The following is a 20525-nucleotide window of genomic DNA, read 5'->3' as shown; positions in this document are numbered from 1 at the left end:
CAAAATATTACTTATTTTTATTTCCTTTCATTTTGGGTCAAAATGTGACTGACAAGTTTTTATGAGATTCACCCATGTGGGTTATTGAGACTTGAGGTACAAAACGGCACATATTTTCTCCAGGCAGGGAGCAGCACAGATTTAAAAAAAAAAAAAAGTAATAATGCATAATTTCAAAAAAATGAATTAAAACAATCAAAAAAGATAAACAATGTAACATTGTACCCTCAATCTGAGGTCTTAACTTTCCCCTGCACAAAACCACACAAGTGAGTTTTGTCTCTGTGGAGGGGTCACATACCTGTAAGGTACAAAAAAAAAGTAAAGAAAAAAAGAGCACAACCAATGCTCAAAAACAATTAAATGTGCAGGTGTGTTCGTGTGCGTCACTTGTTTCAATGTCTACTGCACTGACACAACATAAGTGTTGAGACAACCATACAACCTTAAGTGCGGACTGACTAAGTGTCTGATATTGACCGATAAGCTACAAATATCAATGTCTACTTATGACAATTCAAACATCACACTTACTGCTTGATTGTGTGTGTGTGTATGTGTGCATATATTGATGTGCGTGTGTGTGTGTGTGTGTGTGGTTGCAAGTGTATCCTGTGAAGCATTGTCAAAAAGGCTTTCTTATGTAAACTTCTCTAGAACAACAGGCACAGTATTAGAGTATCACCATCACCAGATTCACCTTCCTGTTCCTCGACATCGTCACAGCCACTGTGTGCATTTTAACCCGCAATAATGCCAATGTACGTCTGTTCAGCTTGCACACAAATGGCATGAAATGAGATTAACATGGAACAACTAACAAACATAAATATGGCACTGTCTAACATTCTAAGATGCTATTCACGGCAGCCTCAAGCACAGAGTCAGCCAATGGGGTGTGACTATGATCTGAGGGAAGTTGATGTTCATGACCCTGCCCCAGGTTCGAAGGGTACCCTTGGGCGGAGCTATGCTGTGATTGGCTGGGAGATGTAGGGTAGTGAGCATGTTGACTGTTGCTGCTGATTAGGTTGTTGAATTTCTTTTTTTTTAGGTCCAGGATGCACTTGATGGGAGTTCTTCTGTGGTCCTCCATTCCTTGTTGTTGAGGTTCTGTCCTATAAGCAGGTTCTGTGTGGCTGTTCATACCCTGCCCATCTCTTCCGGTGTGACTTACGGAATGCCTTGGGGATGTCTCCATTACGCTGGGATTGCACTCATGGGTGGCGGGCGTCAAAACTTCTGTACTTCGGATCGTCAGTTTAGGGCTACAGCAGAATTCTTCCAGGAATCCATCTGAGAGAGCGATGTAGAGAAACATCACAAACATAAAGCCAATCAAGCAAAAAGCATTTTTTTTAAATTGCATTTACGTGTAAATACAGTACAATATCTTAAAAACATTCCAGAAATGACACCAATTATTTTGAAAAGTAACCAAAACATTTATACTTTATATCTAACTGTTAAAATTTCCAGTACCGTCTTTACATTCTGCTTTTTTATAACTGAAATGTAATTTTTTACATTTTTACATATTTTTTATATATGTAATTTATATATGTTCTCTAAGGCTTTGGCAATTGTATATAATCATGCATGTGTTACTTTGCATAACAAAACTGATATGGGTCATTCCACGAAATCGGTGCCTTTTCCACTTGGACAAAATAAAAAAATAAAATAAGTTTAATAATCAATCTTTTTTAAATATCCATGAAATGGAGACACCTTAAAATGACAAGAAATTGTATTGTGCCATCTCATGCTATGTAATTTATATTTATTTATTTTTCTACCTCATGTTTTGGTATTTTTGTTACCGACACAAGCGTTACTAGATACTATAGTTTAATTAGAACTCATATGCCACTGAATTATTTAATGATTTATAAGCATTAGCTCAATAATATGTGACCCTGCACCACAAAACCAGTCTTAAGTCGCTGGGGTATATTTGTAGCAATAGTCAAAAATACATTGTACGGGTCAAAATTATAGATTTTTTTTTATGCCAAAAATCATTAGGACATTAAGTAAAGATCATGTTCCATGAAGATATTTTGTAAATTTCCTACCGTAAATATATAAAAACTTAATTTTTAATTAGTAATATGCATTGCTAAGGACTTAATTAGGACAACTTTAAAAGTGATTTGCTCAATATTTAGATTTTTTTGATTTGTTGTTATATTAAATCATGTAATCTATGTTTGATTATTTCTTAGGGACGCAAAAGGCACCGATTTCATGGAATAACCCATATGCACATTTTAAAAAAATTGAACAAGTATGAGTACCAAACTCCAAAAATACATTTTATTTACAAATACTACTTTATTTAACCAAAATAAAACTAATTGGAAATGCTGTGAAGATACTTTAAGTCCACTCATGACATGGTTTTAAACACAACATCTGTAAAACGTTTTACTTAGTTTTTAATAACAATGACAGACAATGAAAATGGATAAATTCATCGAGGCTTCCATCTCTTACCTGGATCCACTATTACCATTCGTTTGTCTTGGGTCAAGTTGCCCCGTTCCTCTTGATTAAAAGTCCTGTCAATCATCACCATTTCTGATGAAGGGCTGGACCTCTGAAAGAACATGAAGCAAAGTTTGGTTTTGCATTAACGGGAATAATATTAGAGTAATTACCTAATATTAGAGTAATCACCTAAATAATGCTAAGAGGTATTTTGTACATTATTTAAAGGGCTGTGTTCTAAACATACCTCTGCCTCCACCATAAGTAAGCGCCTGTATTTGTTCACCATGGCCTGCGTTCTGTTTAACACTTGTATGGCAACTGCCTCAAACTCCTCATCAACTGTAAAGTCAAAAACAGTCATCAGAACCTAGGTCACATTCAGTCAATACTTATCTGTGGTTAAATATTATATATGTTGAGGAAATGTTGAAATGCACCTTTGGTGAAATCTTCATCTTGTGGTGGAGAGCCTTGGAAAACATGATAGGGCATTAATCTGTCAATGACATCATTAAATGAAGTGAAGGGCGTCCGCTCTGAAGACATGACTCTACTGTGATCTCGTCTTAACTGCTGGAGGACCCTGTAAAATAATCCCCAGTGTTACAATCATTATTTTTTACTTTTTTTTGACACTAGTGGTGCAGAAAACACCAACTGTAAGAGATGTAAGGTATTTGCACACTGAGTCCGAAATTATCATCGGAATTTTTCGCACGTTAAAAAAATATCACGTTTACACACTGCCTCCGAAACTTTCGTCTGTAATAAAAAATTCGGACCAGGTTCAATTTTCTGCATTGGCGCATCCGTAGCAAGCATTTTGATAGGAAAGGATGATGAATATGAAAAAACGCATATGAACATTTTGGACTCAGTGTGCAAGGACCTGTAGAGTAAAATTTGGGCACTTACATTTCTCCTCTAGTAAGTTGTTGAGTTGCAGGTCGCTTCGGTGTGAGAGGCAATTCCTGACTGGCAGGAGTGAGCGTTTTCACAGCTAAGATTTAATAAAATAAAGAAAAAAACCCCACAAAAAATATTAAGTAGCACAACGGTTTTTAACATTGATAATAATAAGAAATTATTCTCGAGCACCAAATCAGCATATTAGAATTATTTCTAATGATCATGTTACATTGAAAACTGGATTAATGGCTGCTGAAAATTCAGCTTAGCCATCACAGGAATAAATTACATTTTAAAATATAATGAAATAGAAAGAAAGTATGTATTAATGAATGAATAAATTAGATTTCATTAAAACTGGTCACTGATGGAAACACAAAAATGTTTGGTTACACTTTACTTGAAGGGGTGTGCATAAGACTGACATGACACCTTCATAATCATGACATGACACCTACATAATCAAGACATGACACATGTCATGGATATGAAGGTTTTTTATGCATGTTTATGACAACTGTCATTAAGTGTCATTCGCTCAGTTATGTAATTTTTAATGCAAAGATGACATTGTTTGTTATGGGCTATGGTTAGTAGTAAGGGTAGGGGTAGGGTTAGGTCAAATAATGTCATATTTGCATTAAAAATTACATAACTGAGCGAATGACACTTAATGACAGTTGTCATAAACATGCATAAAACCTCCTTCATATTCATAACATGTGTCATGTCATGATTATGAAGGTGTCATGTCAGTCTTATGCACACCCCTTCAAATAAAGTGTTACCAAATGTTTCAAAGGAGTCTTACCTTTGGTACCAAGAAGATTAACTAATTGTGTTTGCCCTCTTTGTGCTGCTGCTGTAGTGTCCTATGAAATTGAAGAAACATTCAAATGTGATGAAATGATAACACTCTGAGCAGGCAAACAAGGTTGCAATGAAAAAGTATAGGTGGATTAATTAATCCAAATATGTTTCACCTGGTTTAAAGAAACTTGAAACTCCTGAATGCCAGAAGTAGCTGGAATGTTCTGGGCCACAGGCACAAGGAGGTGCTGTCCAGGGGTCACAGATAACTGTTGACAAACCTGTGGGCCTTGGACAGAACTGACCATGGTGAGGTGGCTCGAAGCCTGTGACATCTGTACAGGGGTTGGGCTAGGTGATGTGCTGGCAGTCCAAACTTTGGCCGTGGCACCAGTCCTTTGAGTCACCTGCACAACAGGTGTTGGTGAAGCTTGGCCTATTTGACCTCCAGCAACCAAACCTTGATTGACTATCAGCTGCCCTCCAGTTGAAAAGTTCTGCCCAGCAATAAGCTGTACTGTTGTGTTCTGATTGGTGAGGATGGAGTAGGTGGTAGTGCTTATTGACGACGGGTCGCCCACTTGAGTGTTTGTTTGTAACACCTGCCCATTCACAGCCTGGAAGCCGTGAACAGTCGTACCAGGGGTGAGGGAAATAGAAGTGGGTAGCAAAAACTGCCCTTGAGGCAGATTGGACTGGGACTGTGGTTGCGCTTGTTGCCCCAGAGGTGAATGCATTACAATACTGCTGGCTGGATTGACCACTTTCACCTGCTGAGCAGACTGAGGAGAGCCGCTGGCTGTGTATGGGTTACTGACTATATTCGCAGTAGTTGTGGTGCTGGGTTGAAGCCCGATGTTGCTGATATTGTATACAGTTTGTCCCCCTGTCTGTAAGGGTTTAGGATGAATGGGTCTAATCAATGTCTGTTGCATAGGGCCTCTCTGGATGATAATATTCTGAACTGGTATCGTCCCTTTATTGAAGGACATTGACACCTGACCAGCTGCAGAAGGGCTGAACATGGTACCTTGTCCGCTGTTGTTTGTCACTACATTTCCGCTCTGCCTCAAAAGGATTTGAGGCTGTTCCAAACTGTTGATAGTCATCATGGAGGAGGCACTGCCATTGAAGGATCCCACTACCTGGATGTGTCCAGCAGGGCCGTTTGGCAAGGGTAGTTGGGGAACCTGCTGGATAAAAGCCTGAGGTTGTGCCAATGGTGCCACCACACCAGGACCTGCCATACCTCCAAACCCTCCAGAGACCAGCTGCTGAGGGAAAGCGGAAGCTGTGGGAATGAGAGAGGGCTGGGAGTCCAAAAGGGCTTCTTGAGCCAATGTCTGCTCTGTAATATCTGCTTCCAGCAATGACTTCTGAAGGATGTCGAAGGGTTGGTCCTCGCCCTCAAGATCGACCTCGTCTTCTGAGGTTCCACTGTCGAGGTCATCCTCGATGAATGGAAGACTGCTTGAGAGCTGAAGCTCAGCTCCACCAACCTCAAATTCTCCCAAATGATTGTGGTCATCTTTGAGTCCTTCGTTGGAGCCACCCTGAGTAGAAAACCAAATCATTTGTTGTTTAGATGCTCTAAAACCCATTATAGATATCCCAGTTGCATGCAAACTATACCTATTTGATCACAAGAAACCACATTTATGGAAATATTGAAATATTTTATTAAACTATGTTTGAAAATAAGTTTTTGAGATTATAGTATTTTCACATTCCAGTAGATATGAGCTTGTCTTTCCTTGATAGGAACCTTGTCTTTACTCACTGTGTCACTAGTGAAGAACGAACTGGCTGACCCAAACGCTGCATTAGTCACATCATCTTCTCCAATCTGTTTGAATGTCAAGTTGTCAATAACATTTCAATATAAAACACAAAAATGTCATATAGTCTAAGCATACTTACAGATTTACTATTTGAACCATGAAGATACTCATTCAATGCTTGCACATCTCTGTTAAAAAAAACAGTTCATGAAAACGCATGTTACGTTTGATGGGTAAAAACTCTTTTTAAAGTGTAATCATCCAATTGTAATGCTGCTTACCCTATAAAATCCAGAAGACGGCGGTCGTCTTCATCATCCATGACACCTGTGACACAGTAATTACAGATTTTGAGATTTTTCAATGGACTCAGCAAAGTACAGGTTCGTTAAATTTGAACCCAGCCCTGACTTTGACTACGCTAAGATATAATTTGTATATGAATTTGTTCTGAATAGGCTACATCTGAAGGATCCAATAAATGTAGCGTGTATAATGTTCTAAACAAAATCAAATCTATGTAATCTGTCAGGAACCCCAGTTTGTCAATGAACATTCTCAGGCATAGTTTGTCATTTCAAGCATAGGTTGCGAATTAATGTATAATATTAAATTGAGGTACAATAATATATTTGATATATTAATAGGCCAAACTAAATAAAAACTCTTTTTAAAGTGTAATCATCCAATTGTAATGCTGCTTACCCTATAAAATCCAGAAGACGGCGGTCGTCTTCATCATCCATGACACCTGTGACACAGTAATTACAGATTTTGAGATTTTTCAATGGACTCAGCAAAGTACAGGTTCGTTAAATTTGAACCCAGCCCTGACTTTGACTACGCTAAGATATAATTTGTATATTAATTTGTTCTGAATAGGCTACATCTGAAGGATCCAATAAATGTAGCGTGTATAATGTTCTAAACAAAATCAAATCTATGTAATCTGTCAGGAACCCCAGTTTGTCAATGAACATTCTCAGGCATAGTTTGTCATTTCAAGCATAGGTTGCGAATTAATGTATAATATTAAATTGAGGTACAATAATATATTTGATATATTAATAGGCCAAACTAAACTATGGGCAATGTCAGGCTTTTGAAATAACTCTATGATAACAATGTAATGGTGTGACAAACACAAGTTAATTAATACTTTATAAGTAGTTCATGATGTGGCACCCTCTGACATTATTCTATTTTCAAAGAAGAAGAAATATAAAACAAAAAAATAGCACATTACTAATTATTACTGTGTACTAAACAGTAATAAACTGTTTGATATGTCACCAAACACATAAACATGTTTGAACAGTAAAACTGTCTAATATACATGGTACTTTTATTTAAATGCGAATATGATTTCTATGTTTAAAAATACATAAGTGTGTAACAGAAAGAGTGGCTGTACTCTTTGCTGCAGCCTATAGAGACTTCAAAATGGCGGCTGGTGATTGAGACTGCGCCACTGCTCGCTACAGCCGACAAAGGACAATATGACGCAGAGTACTTGTGCAGTGGTATAATGCTACTCGACTTTAATTTCAGATCATATTTCTTTGTAAAGTTGCCATATTATGTTTAAAAATACATAAGTGTGTAACAGAAAGAGTGGCTGTACTCTTTGCTGCAGCCTATAGAGACTTCAAAATGGCGGCTGGTGATTGAGACTGCGCCACTGCTCGCTACAGCCGACAGACAAAGGACAATATGACGCAGAGTACTTGTGCAGTGGTATAATGCTACTCGACTTTAATTTCAGATCATATTTCTTTGTAAAGTTGCCATAGGAATGTGAACAACTTGAAAATGCATGTGTGGAAACGTGACAAAGGAAGCGACGTGGGGGATGGGTGTAACATGTTTGGCCGGTTTGATTGTTCACTCACACTTCACAAGCTTCTGTTAATGTTTTATAACACACTTTATGGTTAAGGCTAGTGAGGGAATGAAATCTGTCTGTGTTTTTCCAAAGTGATTACATGTTTGAACAGCATTCATGTGTATGTATTATATAACAACATGTTGTTAAAAACAGCTTAATGAGCTTGCAGCAATCCAAAATGGCGAAGTTAGCCTTTATTTCATAATTTAAAAACATACACACAGGACCTGAAAAAGAAACTCAATGATCGAACAGTCTATAGATGTTATAAATGGATTCGAACGAATGATAAGATTAGTCAATACATATAACCGCTTAATATTAAGATCGTATATATGCTAGTATTTATATTCAAAACTTTTAACATTTTCTAACTTGCAAGACTAAGCTAGCGATATCCGTGTAGTGCAATCTGTACGAAGAAAAAAAAGTATGACAGATTAATCCGGCCCTTTTACATCTCGACTTCAATATATATATATATATTTTTTAATCGTTCTTATACATGCAAATACGGGTTTTATCAACTAAACGATGTACTAAATGTGAGAGATCTCTTTAACACTTGTATTCGTTTAGGCTGTAGTCAAGTTAGCAAACCAAATGAGGGAGGAGATGAATTTATTTTTTTCTTCCTCTCTAACATAAAAAAACCTATCTATCCTTTTTGCCTGTTAAGTCAAAGGGGCGGAAAAGAGACGCGTAGAAAACCAGCAACCCCTCAAAATACACAGTAAAACCCTGTCGAGGCAAGGCGACGCATTTTACTGATTCACTTGTCAAACGGTGGCAGGGAGGACTAAAGGCTCTCCGTGGCGCAAGGGCAGGACGCACAAAACCCGCCTTAATCTCGCTGAAACCAACAGCTAGAAACACACAGGGACTTTGTCCATAAATAGACCGAGGCTGGAGAGGCTCGTTTAGTCGCAGATGCTCTTCTAAAAGCGTATCTGCGCATCTGTGACAGCCGGGGAGCGCGAGCGGGACAGGCGGCACGAAGAAACGCGTATTCGGCTTCGGACGGCTCGTTTCACACCGGCGCGGGTGTCGTAGGTTTTGCGAAGGGGGTAAAAGCGGATCATCAGGCGAGTCCTACGCGCTCATTGATGATGGCCTTCTTGACGTTGTGGACGTTCCCCCACCTAACGTTATTAAGAAACGGCTGAATTCGTCGAGCAAAAACCGAACGGAGAACAAATCGTTGGCGAAGCATAAATATTTATTTGAATTTGCATCACATAAAGACGACTTGAATAAGAGGCAAACCCTTACTCCTGTCTCACTCCTCTTGAAACCCAATATCTCCATTTGGCAACTTTTAATTTGCTCCCCCTCCTCCTCCTCCTCCTCCTTCTTCTTCTTCTTCCTCTTTCTCCCTCTCCTACTCATATATTTTCCCTCACTGTCGTTGCTGCTCAGTCTCAGATAGATTTTTCTCTCTCCACGCTTGCTCTTCCCTCCCCGAAGGAAGGGGAGGAAGGAGGTTGTGTGTGTTTTTTCCTTGAAATTTTTATCACAAAATTATAATACACTCAAAGGGGAAACTCACCGTCATGAGAAAGCGGTGCCGTGTCCACGGGGTTTCCTCGCCATCTCTGCACGGGCCGGCGGAGCAGTGCGGCTCCAGCAGACGGCAGCATCACTACAGTGCACTACGCTCCATAGGGCTCTTTACTTGAGCGAAAAGGGGTCTCTTAAACTCTTTGTTTACTATTAAGGTTTCTTCTGCAACAATACAAGTTAAAGCTGTTGTTTTGATTAATCATTCGAAATGCCTGACATGAATAAATGAATAAGAATTGTGTTTGTATCAAGCGACAGGGGGCGGGGAGTCCTCAACGACCACACCTTTGAGTCCTGAGAGACCACACATCACCCACAAGTGTCCACCCGAAGCAAATACAGTAAACAATACCTCATTTGATCCTTTATCTGAGTATGTAAAATATAGGAGATTGTTGCCACAGCGAGGCTTTAAATGTTATCAATAACGAAAACTAAATTAAAACATTAAAATCTAAAATAAAAATCGACTATAATTTATTGACACATTTTCATCACTTCAAAACGAACAAAAATTGTGTTACTTTGTAGTCATTTTAAAACTAATTAAACGAAATAATCAAAAAAATAAAATAAAAGCATGATAAAAATGAAAATGAAACTAACAGCAATGGAGTAAACTTAAATAAAACTAAATGAAATATAAATTAAAATGCAAAATATAATAATAACCCTGCTGGTTTACAATGCATACACTGAACATGTATAAAATTCAACAGATAATCAATATAAACTAAACTGTGAGGGATATAATAATAATAATAATAAAAAATAACAATAATACAGTCAAGTCATCTTGCAATTCTAAAAGAAATAAATCAACACAATTGTTTTTATAAACATGCTGTAAACTAATACATTTAACATAAATTAAAAATCAATAACTAATTAAATATGGATATGACAGAAGAAGTCTAAACAAAGTGATAAATAACTACTCCATCATTTAAATTATGTATGGGAAAACAGTCATAAGTTTATTGTGAACGTGACCATTTAATGCGCCAATAGAGAGCAGTGCGGCTCCAGCAGACGGCAGCATCACTACAGTGCACTACGCTCCATAGGGCTCTTTACTTGAGCGAAAAGGGGTCTCTTAAACTCTTTGTTTACTATTAAGGTTTCTTCTGCAACAATACAAGTTAAAGCTGTTGTTTTGATTAATCATTCGAAATGCCTGACATGAATAAATGAATAAGAATTGTGTTTGTATCAAGCGACAGGGGGCGGGGAGTCCTCAACGACCACACCTTTGAGTCCTGAGAGACCACACATCACCCACAAGTGTCCACCCGAAGCAAATACAGTAAACAATACCTCATTTGATCCTTTATCTGAGTATGTAAAATATAGGAGATTGTTGCCACAGCGAGGCTTTAAATGTTATCAATAACGAAAACTAAATTAAAACATTAAAATCTAAAATAAAAATCGACTATAATTTATTGACACATTTTCATCACTTCAAAACGAACAAAAATTGTGTTACTTTGTAGTCATTTTAAAACTAATTAAACGAAATAATCAAAAAAATAAAATAAAAGCATGATAAAAATGAAAATGAAACTAACAGCAATGGAGTAAACTTAAATAAAACTAAATTAAATATAAATTAAAATGCAAAATATAATAATAACCCTGCTGGTTTACAATGCATACACTGAACATGTATAAAATTCAACAGATAATCAATATAAACTAAACTGTGAGGGATATAATAATAATAATAATAAAAAATAACAATAATACAGTCAAGTCATCTTGCAATTCTAAAAGAAATAAATCAACACAATTGTTTTTATAAACATGCTGTAAACTAATACATTTAACATAAATTAAAAATCAATAACTAATTAAATATGGATATGACAGAAGAAGTCTAAACAAAGTGATAAATAACTACTCCATCATTTAAATTATGTATGGGAAAACAGTCATAAGTTTATTGTGAACGTGACCATTTAATGCGCCAATAGAACGCCGCATTACTAACGGTACTGATTCTTAGTCCAATCATTGAGAAGCACACTTTGACGTGCGTTCACCACGCCTGTTTTGAGAAACAACATGGCGGCACTGGGAGTGGAAGTTAATGTGAGGAATGATGATGGAGAAACAAATACAGCTGTCAAAGTTCCCGAACGTGTGTTACTAAGGGATCAGGCGAGGCTGGAGGAGGCAGAGCGCCGGAGAAACGTCAAGGAGAGCCAGACCGTGACGGAAGAAAAGAGCGATTTCTTCACGTCCACCTTTAAAGCTGAGAAGACAGCAGTCGAGGAGATGCTTTCCAGCTGTAACGATAATGATAATGGCAAAGCCGCAAAAACACTGGAAGAGGCCACTTTGAAAATTCAACAGCTCCTGAAGTCTCTCAATGACAGCATGATGTTTCTAACCCAGTATGAAATAAGACAGGCGCAAGCATCCCTGCAGAATCTCCAGAGCGCTCTTGCTGAGAAAAGAGATGAGGTGTTGCCTAAAAAGAAATTCGCCTTTAGATCCAGGAACACTGGAGCAAGTAAGCAGCCTGCACCGATTCAACAAACATCTGATGCGGCTGGTACTGTAGTGGTGGATGCTGCTGTCTCTGTAGACCAGTGTGGATTCTCTAATGCCGACAATCAAGTCTTAATCAAGCAAGCTGAAGAGATCCAGCAACGAGATGTTCTGTTATCTCATCTGACAAACTGTAAAGTCAGGCTTTATGGCTGTCCGAGCACTGTGCACATCAAGAACGTCCGCGGCTGCGAGATCCTCTGCGGGCCAGTGTCCAGCTCTGTTTTTGTAGACCAGTGCACTGACAGCACTTTAGTATTCCCCTGTCAGCAGCTGCGCACCCATAACACCACTGCCACTCAGATATATCTGCATGTGACCAGCCGGGCAATTATAGAGGACTGTCATGGGGTCCGGTTTGCCCCATTCACATGGACTTATCCAGGGATTCATGATCATTTCAAAGTGGCTGGACTTGATCCAAACAGGAATAATTGGACAGAGGTGGATGATTTCAATTGGCTTGCTGCTGGCACACCCTCACCCAACTGGACTGTCATTCCTGAGACTGAGAGAATATGTAGTTGGGATATTGTGGAACAAGCATCCTAACAGTAATGATCTGATTGCATTATTGTGTGCTCAGTCAATATGACGCTAAAATTGAGATCCCATAAACATAGAAGGTTCTAGAATTCCTACTGGCAAATTAATTGATTTGATTAATAATTAATAATAAATAGAAGGCTGTATAACAAAATAAAGTCTGATTTTATCACATTTGTGTTTATTTGTGATTCACTTGCCAAGTCTATGCATTTAATAATCAGAATCATTAAATAAAATCAATGTTAACGGGATAGTTCACCCAAAAATTACAATTCTGTCATCGAATTCATGTCATTCCAAACCTGCAGAAGTTAATGTAATATAATACAACTATTTGGCTACTAGCGTTTTTCAAAATATCTTTATTTGTGTGTGTTTGGAAGAAGAAGAAATGCATTCAAGGTTTGGAAGGACATGAGGTTGAGTGAATGACAACAGTTTTCATTTTTGGGTGAAATCCTTTTAATTCTGTTACTATTGTTCAGACATTTTTTCGTAGATTAACCTGAAGAAATGTGAATTTTTGTTTGGTAACAAATTGTTGAGTTGTTTCCTATCTTTCAACATAAAAGCTTTATGGAAAATGCTATACAGATCTTAATTTTGGTGCTTTTGTGTATTATATGCAAAATAATGCATACAGATGGGGTTTTCATTTAATATTTTAAAAATGATAGCTCTTAAATGTAATTGCAAGAAGTGGTCTGTTATATTTGGGTACTCTAATACAGTAAATAATGCGACCTTTGGCTGTAGTCTTTGATACAAGTACAATCATTATCTGAATATGAAGTTCTGTAGGCTATTTTTTTACTATTTGACTATTATTGTTTTGTGGGTCAAATTTAACAATAAGGATTCATTTGACTAAATTAGTTAACATGCTTACATTGTTTAACGATACTTCTAGACTATTAATGTTTAAGAATTTATTAGTTCATGTTCATTTCAACATTAATAAATTCTTAAAATCGTCATATCTGTTAATGTTAGTTCATGCACTAAATAATTGTGTTAACTAACATTAACAAAGACTAATAAACATTGTAGAATTATATTCTTCATTCTTAGTTCATGTTAGCTAATGCATTAACTAATGTTAACAAATTGTAAAGTGTTAGGGTTTTGACTATCATCAGTTCCATGAATATTTCAACTTCGAGAAATGTAGAGATCCTCTCAAACAGTGGCATGTTTGTCATGAACTCAAAGACCCTGGAAGTAGAAGTGTAGTGGTCTTAAGTCTTAGCCTCCTGGTTTTTGGTGTCTCTGTAGTTATGCCAATCATACCGTCTGACCAATCAAGCCAATCACACGCCACGGCAGGAGCTTACAGATAGGCTCATCTACTGGCCAGGGATTTCTGTAAATGGGATGAGGGTGATTAGCTGGGTTTAGGATGACGTACAGTAACTTTGTGTTTAATCATTTGGATCCTTGGCTTTTGTCCTCCCTTTGCAGATAGAGGGGCACCACTATTTGCGTCAGTACCTGAGGACACTGCTGTTTTAATTATTGAGATGAAAATCCATTTTTAAGATCGTAAAGATAATGTATTACATTGGTGTTTATCTTTAGAAGAACATGAGTTGGACTTAGTCTATTATGGGTGCGAAGATCATCATGAAAGTAGCTAACAAGTTCTCGCTTTACTGGAATGGATTACACATTGCGCCTTGAACGTACTTTCAACGTTCAACTTCTCTAAGCTACATTGCACAGCTGTCTTTGGAGATCACCAAACTCTGAAAGGACTTTTTTTTTTTACTTTAACTAGTTGATAATCATGGCTCTAATGAAGGTAAAGTTTGACCTGAAGAAACGGGTGAAGCTGGCCCAGATGCTATGGCTCATGTACTGGTTTTCCATTATGGCCGGAGTGCTGGTCTTCAGCATGGGCCTTTTCTTTAAAATTGAACTGCGCAAGAGAAGCGAACTTATGGACAACAATGAGAGTCATTTTGTACCCAACATTCTAATTGGTGTGGGTCTTTTGGCATGTTTTCTCAATGCCTGTGGAGGCAAAATCTGCTACGACTCGCTCGACTCCACCAAGTTTGTGAAATGGAAGTCCATTTTGAAGCCCTTTCTCATTTGTTGTTTGTTCTTCAACTTCCTCCTCATTGTCACAGCGGCTATGTGTTTTGCCATGCGCATTCCTCTAGAGTTTACACTTGCTGAGGGCCTGAAAAATGGAATGAAGTACTACAAGGACACCGATACACCTGGACGCTGCTACATGAAGAGAACTCTGGATCTCATGCAGATAGAGTTTCGCTGCTGTGGCAACAACAACTACAAAGATTGGTTCGAGATCCAGTGGGTGAGCAACCGGTACCTGGACTTCAGCTCCAAGGAAGTCAAAGAGTGAGTGTTTTTTTTCTTAATGGATGTGACACTTAAATGTAAACATTGTTTTCTTTCAGTTCTTTTCATTTCATGTTGTTCAGATATAGTTTAGACATTCAGATAACGGGTTGAGAGAAATTTAATTTTAGACACTTAAAACTTTTAAATGATAGCAATAGTTTGTTGTGGAAGTTTTTATAATGACTTTATTTATTTATTTATTTTTACACAATTATTTAGCAATTTACAGTAAGGGGAGAGAATGGGCAATTCACAGGGGTCAATTTGCAGTGTAAGTGGTATCAGGCATGTTAGCCAGTTTAGATTTAGTCGCTAATCTTCTTGGATCACATTTTCTTGCCCCCAGAGCTTACTGTCCCTTTCATTTAGTTGAATACCTGGTAGATTGGCTTGGAATAGACATTGAAATTACTTGACGAACACTTGTGCATTAATATCAAAGAGTTATTTAATGGCTTTTGATAGAAATACGGAAGTAATAAACTAAAGCATATTTGCAAAACTTTTCGTCTTTAGCCGGATCAGCAGCAATGTGGATGGAAAATACCTAATGGATGGAGTTCCCTTCAGCTGCTGCAACCCTAGCTCTCCACGGCCCTGCATCCAACAGCAAATAACCAACAACTCGGCTCACTACAGCTATGACCACTACACCGAAGAGCTAAACATCTGGAAACGTGGCTGCCGAGACGCTCTGGTGTCCTACTATGGCGGAATGATGAACACTATTGGGATACTTGTGCTGATGGTCACCCTCTTGCAAGTAAGATGTTTAGCTTTGAAATATCGTAATGTGCCGATCCAGGTTCAGACTTTAAACACATACATTACGTTCTTCTAATCTTAATAGATTGTGCTATAAAGGTCAAACTGATCTCTGGTCAGTACTTAAGGTACGTTTTGTCCAGTTCGGATACTTAATCCTGTAAACAGTTCAAATCCTGCCATTACAAGGTGTTTTGTTGTCTGCTCCTAATAAGGTAAATAATAACTACACATTGTTTTGGCTACAGATTTGGGGAATGATTTAAACCCTGTACTTCTTATCAGTGCAAAATGAAGGCTGGTTAGAGGCGTAATAGCTAATGTTTGTATGTCATCATACTATGTTTACTGAGGGGAGCCTTGTTCCCTCAATCAATCACCTAACATGGCACTATCATGGAAAACATCTACATTGCTTAAAATATAATACAGTGTTTGACTACCTTGTAGTAATACTGAAATATTGATTGACATTCTAGGATAAATTAAACTACATGATTCAGGAATCAGCGGCTATTACCTTAAGGGACTCTTTTTACCTGATCTGAAGTGTACCTAATATTTATTTTTAAAATAATAAATGGAAAATAATTCAATTAAAATAGTTAATTTGGATGATACATGAAGCACATTTTTAAGTTACCCATAGTTTGCATATACATTTGAGACTTGGAAATAATCCAAAAACATTCCATCCAAAAAGATGGAAATAATCTAAAAACATTGTTTTGAACGAAATCTGCCAGGCTTACGACATGCAGTAGCAACAACAAGACCTTGAACTAGGTGTGGTGGAGATTAGGAGTGTGAGATGGCGTGGTGACACTGAAGATTCACAGGGATCAAAGGTTCTAATCTGTAGGGTGGAGCTAAATCTTGCTTTCTTGGAAAAGGTGATTTCAAATCACCAACTGGAAATGTAGAACATTTTATACATTTGATTAAAAAAAACATATCTTTCATGTTTTGCTTTAGATTGCTGTAATGATTGGACTTCAGTACGTAAACACCTCTCTGTCCACACTGGTCAACCCAGAAGACCCTGAGAGTGAGAGCGAGGGCTGGATCCTGGAGAAAACTGTCAAAGAGACCTTCACTGACATCATGGCTAACATGAAGGCCATGGGCAAAGGCAATCAAGTGGACGAGGAGGCAAATGAAGAGGCTGTTGCCACTGTGAGCTGAGCGAGCCCCGCCCACCAGACTTTGGCCACACCTACCTGAGGTAGAGAGCTGTGGGACACAGCCTAAAACTGTAACTATATCACTCACACTACGTAAAGTGTAGACAAAGCCAATTAATGAGGAACTGGTGAAGAAAAAAAATCTAAATACAAACTTTTGTATGTTTGTATGTTATGATAGTATGTAAGTATGTTAGAATTCCATATTATGGTGAAATTACCCAAAAAAAAACACATTAATATCCAAATGATTGACTTGTAAAGAATGGCTTTAAATATAATCAATCAAAATGTCATTTTTGCCAGCTTTGCTTCTTCCTTTGACTTTGTACTTTGCTACATAAACTCTAAACAATTTTATAGTCATATTTTATTTAATATTTGAGTTGATATTCAACCTAAGAATGGCTTGTCAGGGATTTGGAATAGTGTGAAAGATATAAATATGGAAACTAGCCTCAGTACACCGAGTCCTTCTATTTATTAGGAGTAAACAACACCATGTGTCATATGACAGGTATGACAAATGAAAAGAAAACACTTTTTAAATCACCTTTTAAAGAAGCTAGACAGGTGTTTTTCACCCTTGTGGATTTAGGTATGAAATGTGTGCAAGTGAGAGTGCACATACTTTTGACAGATGGATAAAGAGACAAGAAGTTAGATGTTTTGTTTTATTTTAAAGTAATGCTTTATAAAAAAAAAAATAAAAGTTATTTTTTGAAGTACCGGGATTGTGAATTGGGAAAGGGTATTAAAAAATGTAAATATATTTTTGTGACCTGTCTGATGATGAGTACACTGCTATGTTCAGCGTCAGATAACACATGATTTCATGAGCACTAAAAGCTGATTTTGCAGGTTTAGGAGAATAGCAACATTTGAGGCCCCAATATGCGCTATGGTACAGAGGGAGAACCAGGTACAGGGTGCGGGGATGCTTGAGAAGGCCCCTGGAGTTGAGGAGACAGCTTAAGACTGGCAGCTAAACCCTGACCTGTGACTTCTGCATTCCCACTGCTCGGAGCTCCTGTGCTTTTACATCCGCACAATTACTCCAAGAAACGTCCCACGCCAGAGACTGAAACTCTATGCTCAAACCTGTAATTTTTTGTAATTATTTTATTTCAATTCTAATTGTGTCTATGTAAACAGTGTAGAATTTGTGTAGAACTTTTTTGTAAAATTACTTGTAAGAAAAGTTGACATTATTAGAATGGTGTTTGGTGCGTAGTGTTTGTTATTGTGAATAAAACTTGCTTAATTGTAAAAACATGCAGATTTCTGTTGCCCAGTCATTTGATTTCTATTGTCCAGTCATTTGCTGAGATCAAAGAGCAGGGCATTCTGGGAGCTCTGTGGGAGGTTTGCCTTATCTAATAAGATCAGAAGAGAATTATGTGATTATTTCTTTCACATGGTGTTTGTCGTGCATGGCACATGGCAGTGATCTGAATAGTGAGTTTCACCATATGGACAGTTTTTGGTTTGTATTTAAAAAGTGATGTACATGAAATACCTCATTAACATGGTATGTTAACAAAATCAAGGAGGTCTTTTCATATAAGCCACATAACTCTCGGTTTAATTGATGCCTAAGCCTGAAAATTTAGAAGTTACCCACACTAAACATTATAATGTTATGATTTTAGGAACGAAACAGCATATAAGGCTGAAATACTATGGAAAATCGGAAGGCCATAAAGAGGGCGACTTTCTTTGGGTATTTTGGTTTGCCGACAAGCACATAAACACAGATGATCTGATAAAGACAGTAAGCTGCTTTTAAGTGTGCTCAGCTTAACTTCTTGGCAGGTGACCTGGACTGCTGCTGCATATCCGGTGAAGAGTATCAAGCAGTGTAGGATACAGAATGTCCTTGAGCAGGAACAGTATGTGTCAAACCAAACTGTGCACTTCTCTTTTCCACCATATTTTCCTTTTAGGTCACAGGATTTTTGGGAATGGGGGACACCATGCAAGTGCTGATTCACAGTTAGCTTTATATTAACAAAGAAAGTGAAGCTGTAAAGTCAAACTTGGGTCACATGACATGATCACGTAGGATTATGTGATGAAATTCAGTGGAGAAGACATAGAATGCAGTGCAGACACAATAGTGACAAATACACTATATGTGGTTTAACTGGCAGAACATTGTGTGATTTAAAGTGTGTCGAAAAAGGAGAAGGTGCATCTGTGCAAGTCTGTGCATATCAGGTGAATCAATATAACAAATCTTCAGTACATAATTGGGAATTGACTTGTAGCTTTTAGTTGAAGGGATGCAATATCACATTTTCCCCCCTTAGTAGATTATTTACAGCAAATAATTATGTTAATTCTTATAATTGTTGCTTTATCGGATTTTTTAAAAATTGTAACTGGTTTGACTCATTTACTTACTCATTTGGATTATTCTTAAAGGTGAAATGTGTAATTTTAGTTGAAGGGATGCAATATCACATTTTCCCCCCTTAGTAGATTATTTACAGCAAATAATTATGTTAATTCTTATAATTGTTGCTTTATCGGATTTATAAAAATTGTAACTGGTTTGACTCATTTACTTACTCATTTGGATTATTCTTAAAGGTGAAATGTGTAATTTTTTTAGATATTAAAAGATTGTCTCCTATCCCAAACACGTATTTATCCTATTTATCTGCATCTCAATAATGACTAATTTGGCATTATTTTTTGCACTTTCTTATCAAATACTTACTTTTCATAAAACACCAGTAGGGCAGAAATCTCACACTTCACCTTTAAAGAGTATAAACTCAAAGGATTTGTAGACTGACCTGTTTTTAAATCCTCTTTGAGTCGAACAGTAGGGGTCAGTGACAGAACTAGGACAAAAAATAAACCTAAACTATAGATTTAAATATCAGATAAACACTGCCATCTGTTTGTGTGTCCTTTAATTTATGGTGTTTAATAATCATTATTATCAAGGTATCTACGTAGGTCTCTATAAGTTTCATTTGTTTCTCAGACTGAATTAAGTCTCTGCAAACACTACAAAACCTGTTTCACTGTGTTGTGATGTATTGTCTGTTCTCTCTCCGGGGATTGAGCTTCTCTCTCTGTTCCTCTCAGCTGGAAAATTGCCTTATCTCTTGATCCATCTTTTGCCAACATCTTCAGGCAAAGCTGAGCTCCTCCTACACAGAATCATATACAGACACCCACTCTCACACTCAGTGGCCATTATACTGCCGATGTTCACCCACTTCAACTGCTTCAACTTCTCTACATGGTTTGCATTATGATGTGCTTTACAGTAGGCCTAATAGTTTACTCAGAAGTAAAGTAGAAGTAGAAGTAGACCTTTTTCACATTTCCGGGTTTCTCAGCAGCGGAAGTCGTCATAGTTGGGTAAACTTGAAGAGCAGTGATTGGGAGAGCATCACAAATATATTTTTTGCATTCCCAGTTGCTCAAATAGCAAAAGAAAAACTCCATGATAGCGTTTTGATGACTTTCAATAAAAGGGAAAAAATTGAGAGAGACTGATAACGGCTGTCAGAAGAGAGAACGATGTCAAATTTACCGTCCCTTCCATAGACGCTGCATTACAAACACCCTGGCATTAGCGTTAACTGTTTTTTGTAATTTGATGCAAAGGTGATATAATACAAAGAATAGTGT

The 20525-nt window shown here is 37.5% G+C and overlaps 3 protein-coding genes across 5 annotated transcripts; 2 read left to right on the top strand and 1 right to left on the bottom strand.

Moving 5' to 3' along the window:
• Window positions 1–224: 224 nt before the first annotated feature.
• bicral (BICRA like chromatin remodeling complex associated protein) lies at window positions 225–9847 on the bottom strand. Of its 2 annotated transcripts, none has more exons than XM_016293609.1 (11): window positions 9434–9847; window positions 6702–6747; window positions 6136–6184; window positions 5996–6061; window positions 4389–5768; window positions 4217–4277; window positions 3412–3496; window positions 2934–3079; window positions 2741–2835; window positions 2500–2602; window positions 225–1296 (listed from the first exon to the last, which is right to left on the bottom strand). In XM_016293609.1, the coding sequence occupies exons 1-11, from the start codon at window positions 9522–9524 to the stop codon at window positions 842–844; spliced, it is 2577 nt and encodes an 858-aa protein (XP_016149095.1). In that variant the 5' UTR covers window positions 9525–9847; the 3' UTR covers window positions 225–841. The 2 variants fall into 2 exon arrangements, with proteins under 2 accessions (XP_016149095.1, XP_016149096.1); XM_016293610.1 differs by having other exon boundaries at window positions 9157–9508.
• A 1544-nt stretch (window positions 9848–11391) lies between these two features.
• On the top strand, window positions 11392–12687 carry tbcc (tubulin folding cofactor C). The gene has a single exon (XM_016293611.1). The coding sequence runs from the start codon at window positions 11515–11517 to the stop codon at window positions 12553–12555; it is 1041 nt and encodes a 346-aa protein (XP_016149097.1). The 5' UTR covers window positions 11392–11514; the 3' UTR covers window positions 12556–12687.
• Window positions 12688–13985: 1298 nt separating this feature from the next.
• LOC107601435 (peripherin-2-like) lies at window positions 13986–18110 on the top strand. Of its 2 annotated transcripts, XM_016293613.1 has the most exons (4): window positions 13986–14919; window positions 15439–15685; window positions 16663–16912; window positions 17733–18110. In XM_016293613.1, the coding sequence occupies exons 1-3, from the start codon at window positions 14339–14341 to the stop codon at window positions 16870–16872; spliced, it is 1038 nt and encodes a 345-aa protein (XP_016149099.1). In that variant the 5' UTR covers window positions 13986–14338; the 3' UTR covers window positions 16873–16912; window positions 17733–18110. The 2 variants fall into 2 exon arrangements, with proteins under 2 accessions (XP_016149099.1, XP_016149098.1); XM_016293612.1 differs by having other exon boundaries at window positions 16663–18110.
• The last annotated feature ends 2415 nt before the right edge of the window (window positions 18111–20525 follow it).

Source organism: Sinocyclocheilus grahami, unplaced genomic scaffold (genome assembly GCF_001515645.1).
Source record: "Sinocyclocheilus grahami isolate Dianchi unplaced genomic scaffold, SAMN03320097.WGS_v1.1 scaffold305.1, whole genome shotgun sequence".
Taxonomy (NCBI): Eukaryota; Metazoa; Chordata; class Actinopteri; order Cypriniformes; family Cyprinidae; genus Sinocyclocheilus; species Sinocyclocheilus grahami.
The sequence above is the reverse complement of the archived record's forward strand: the minus strand, read 5'-3'. Positions and strand labels throughout refer to the sequence as shown.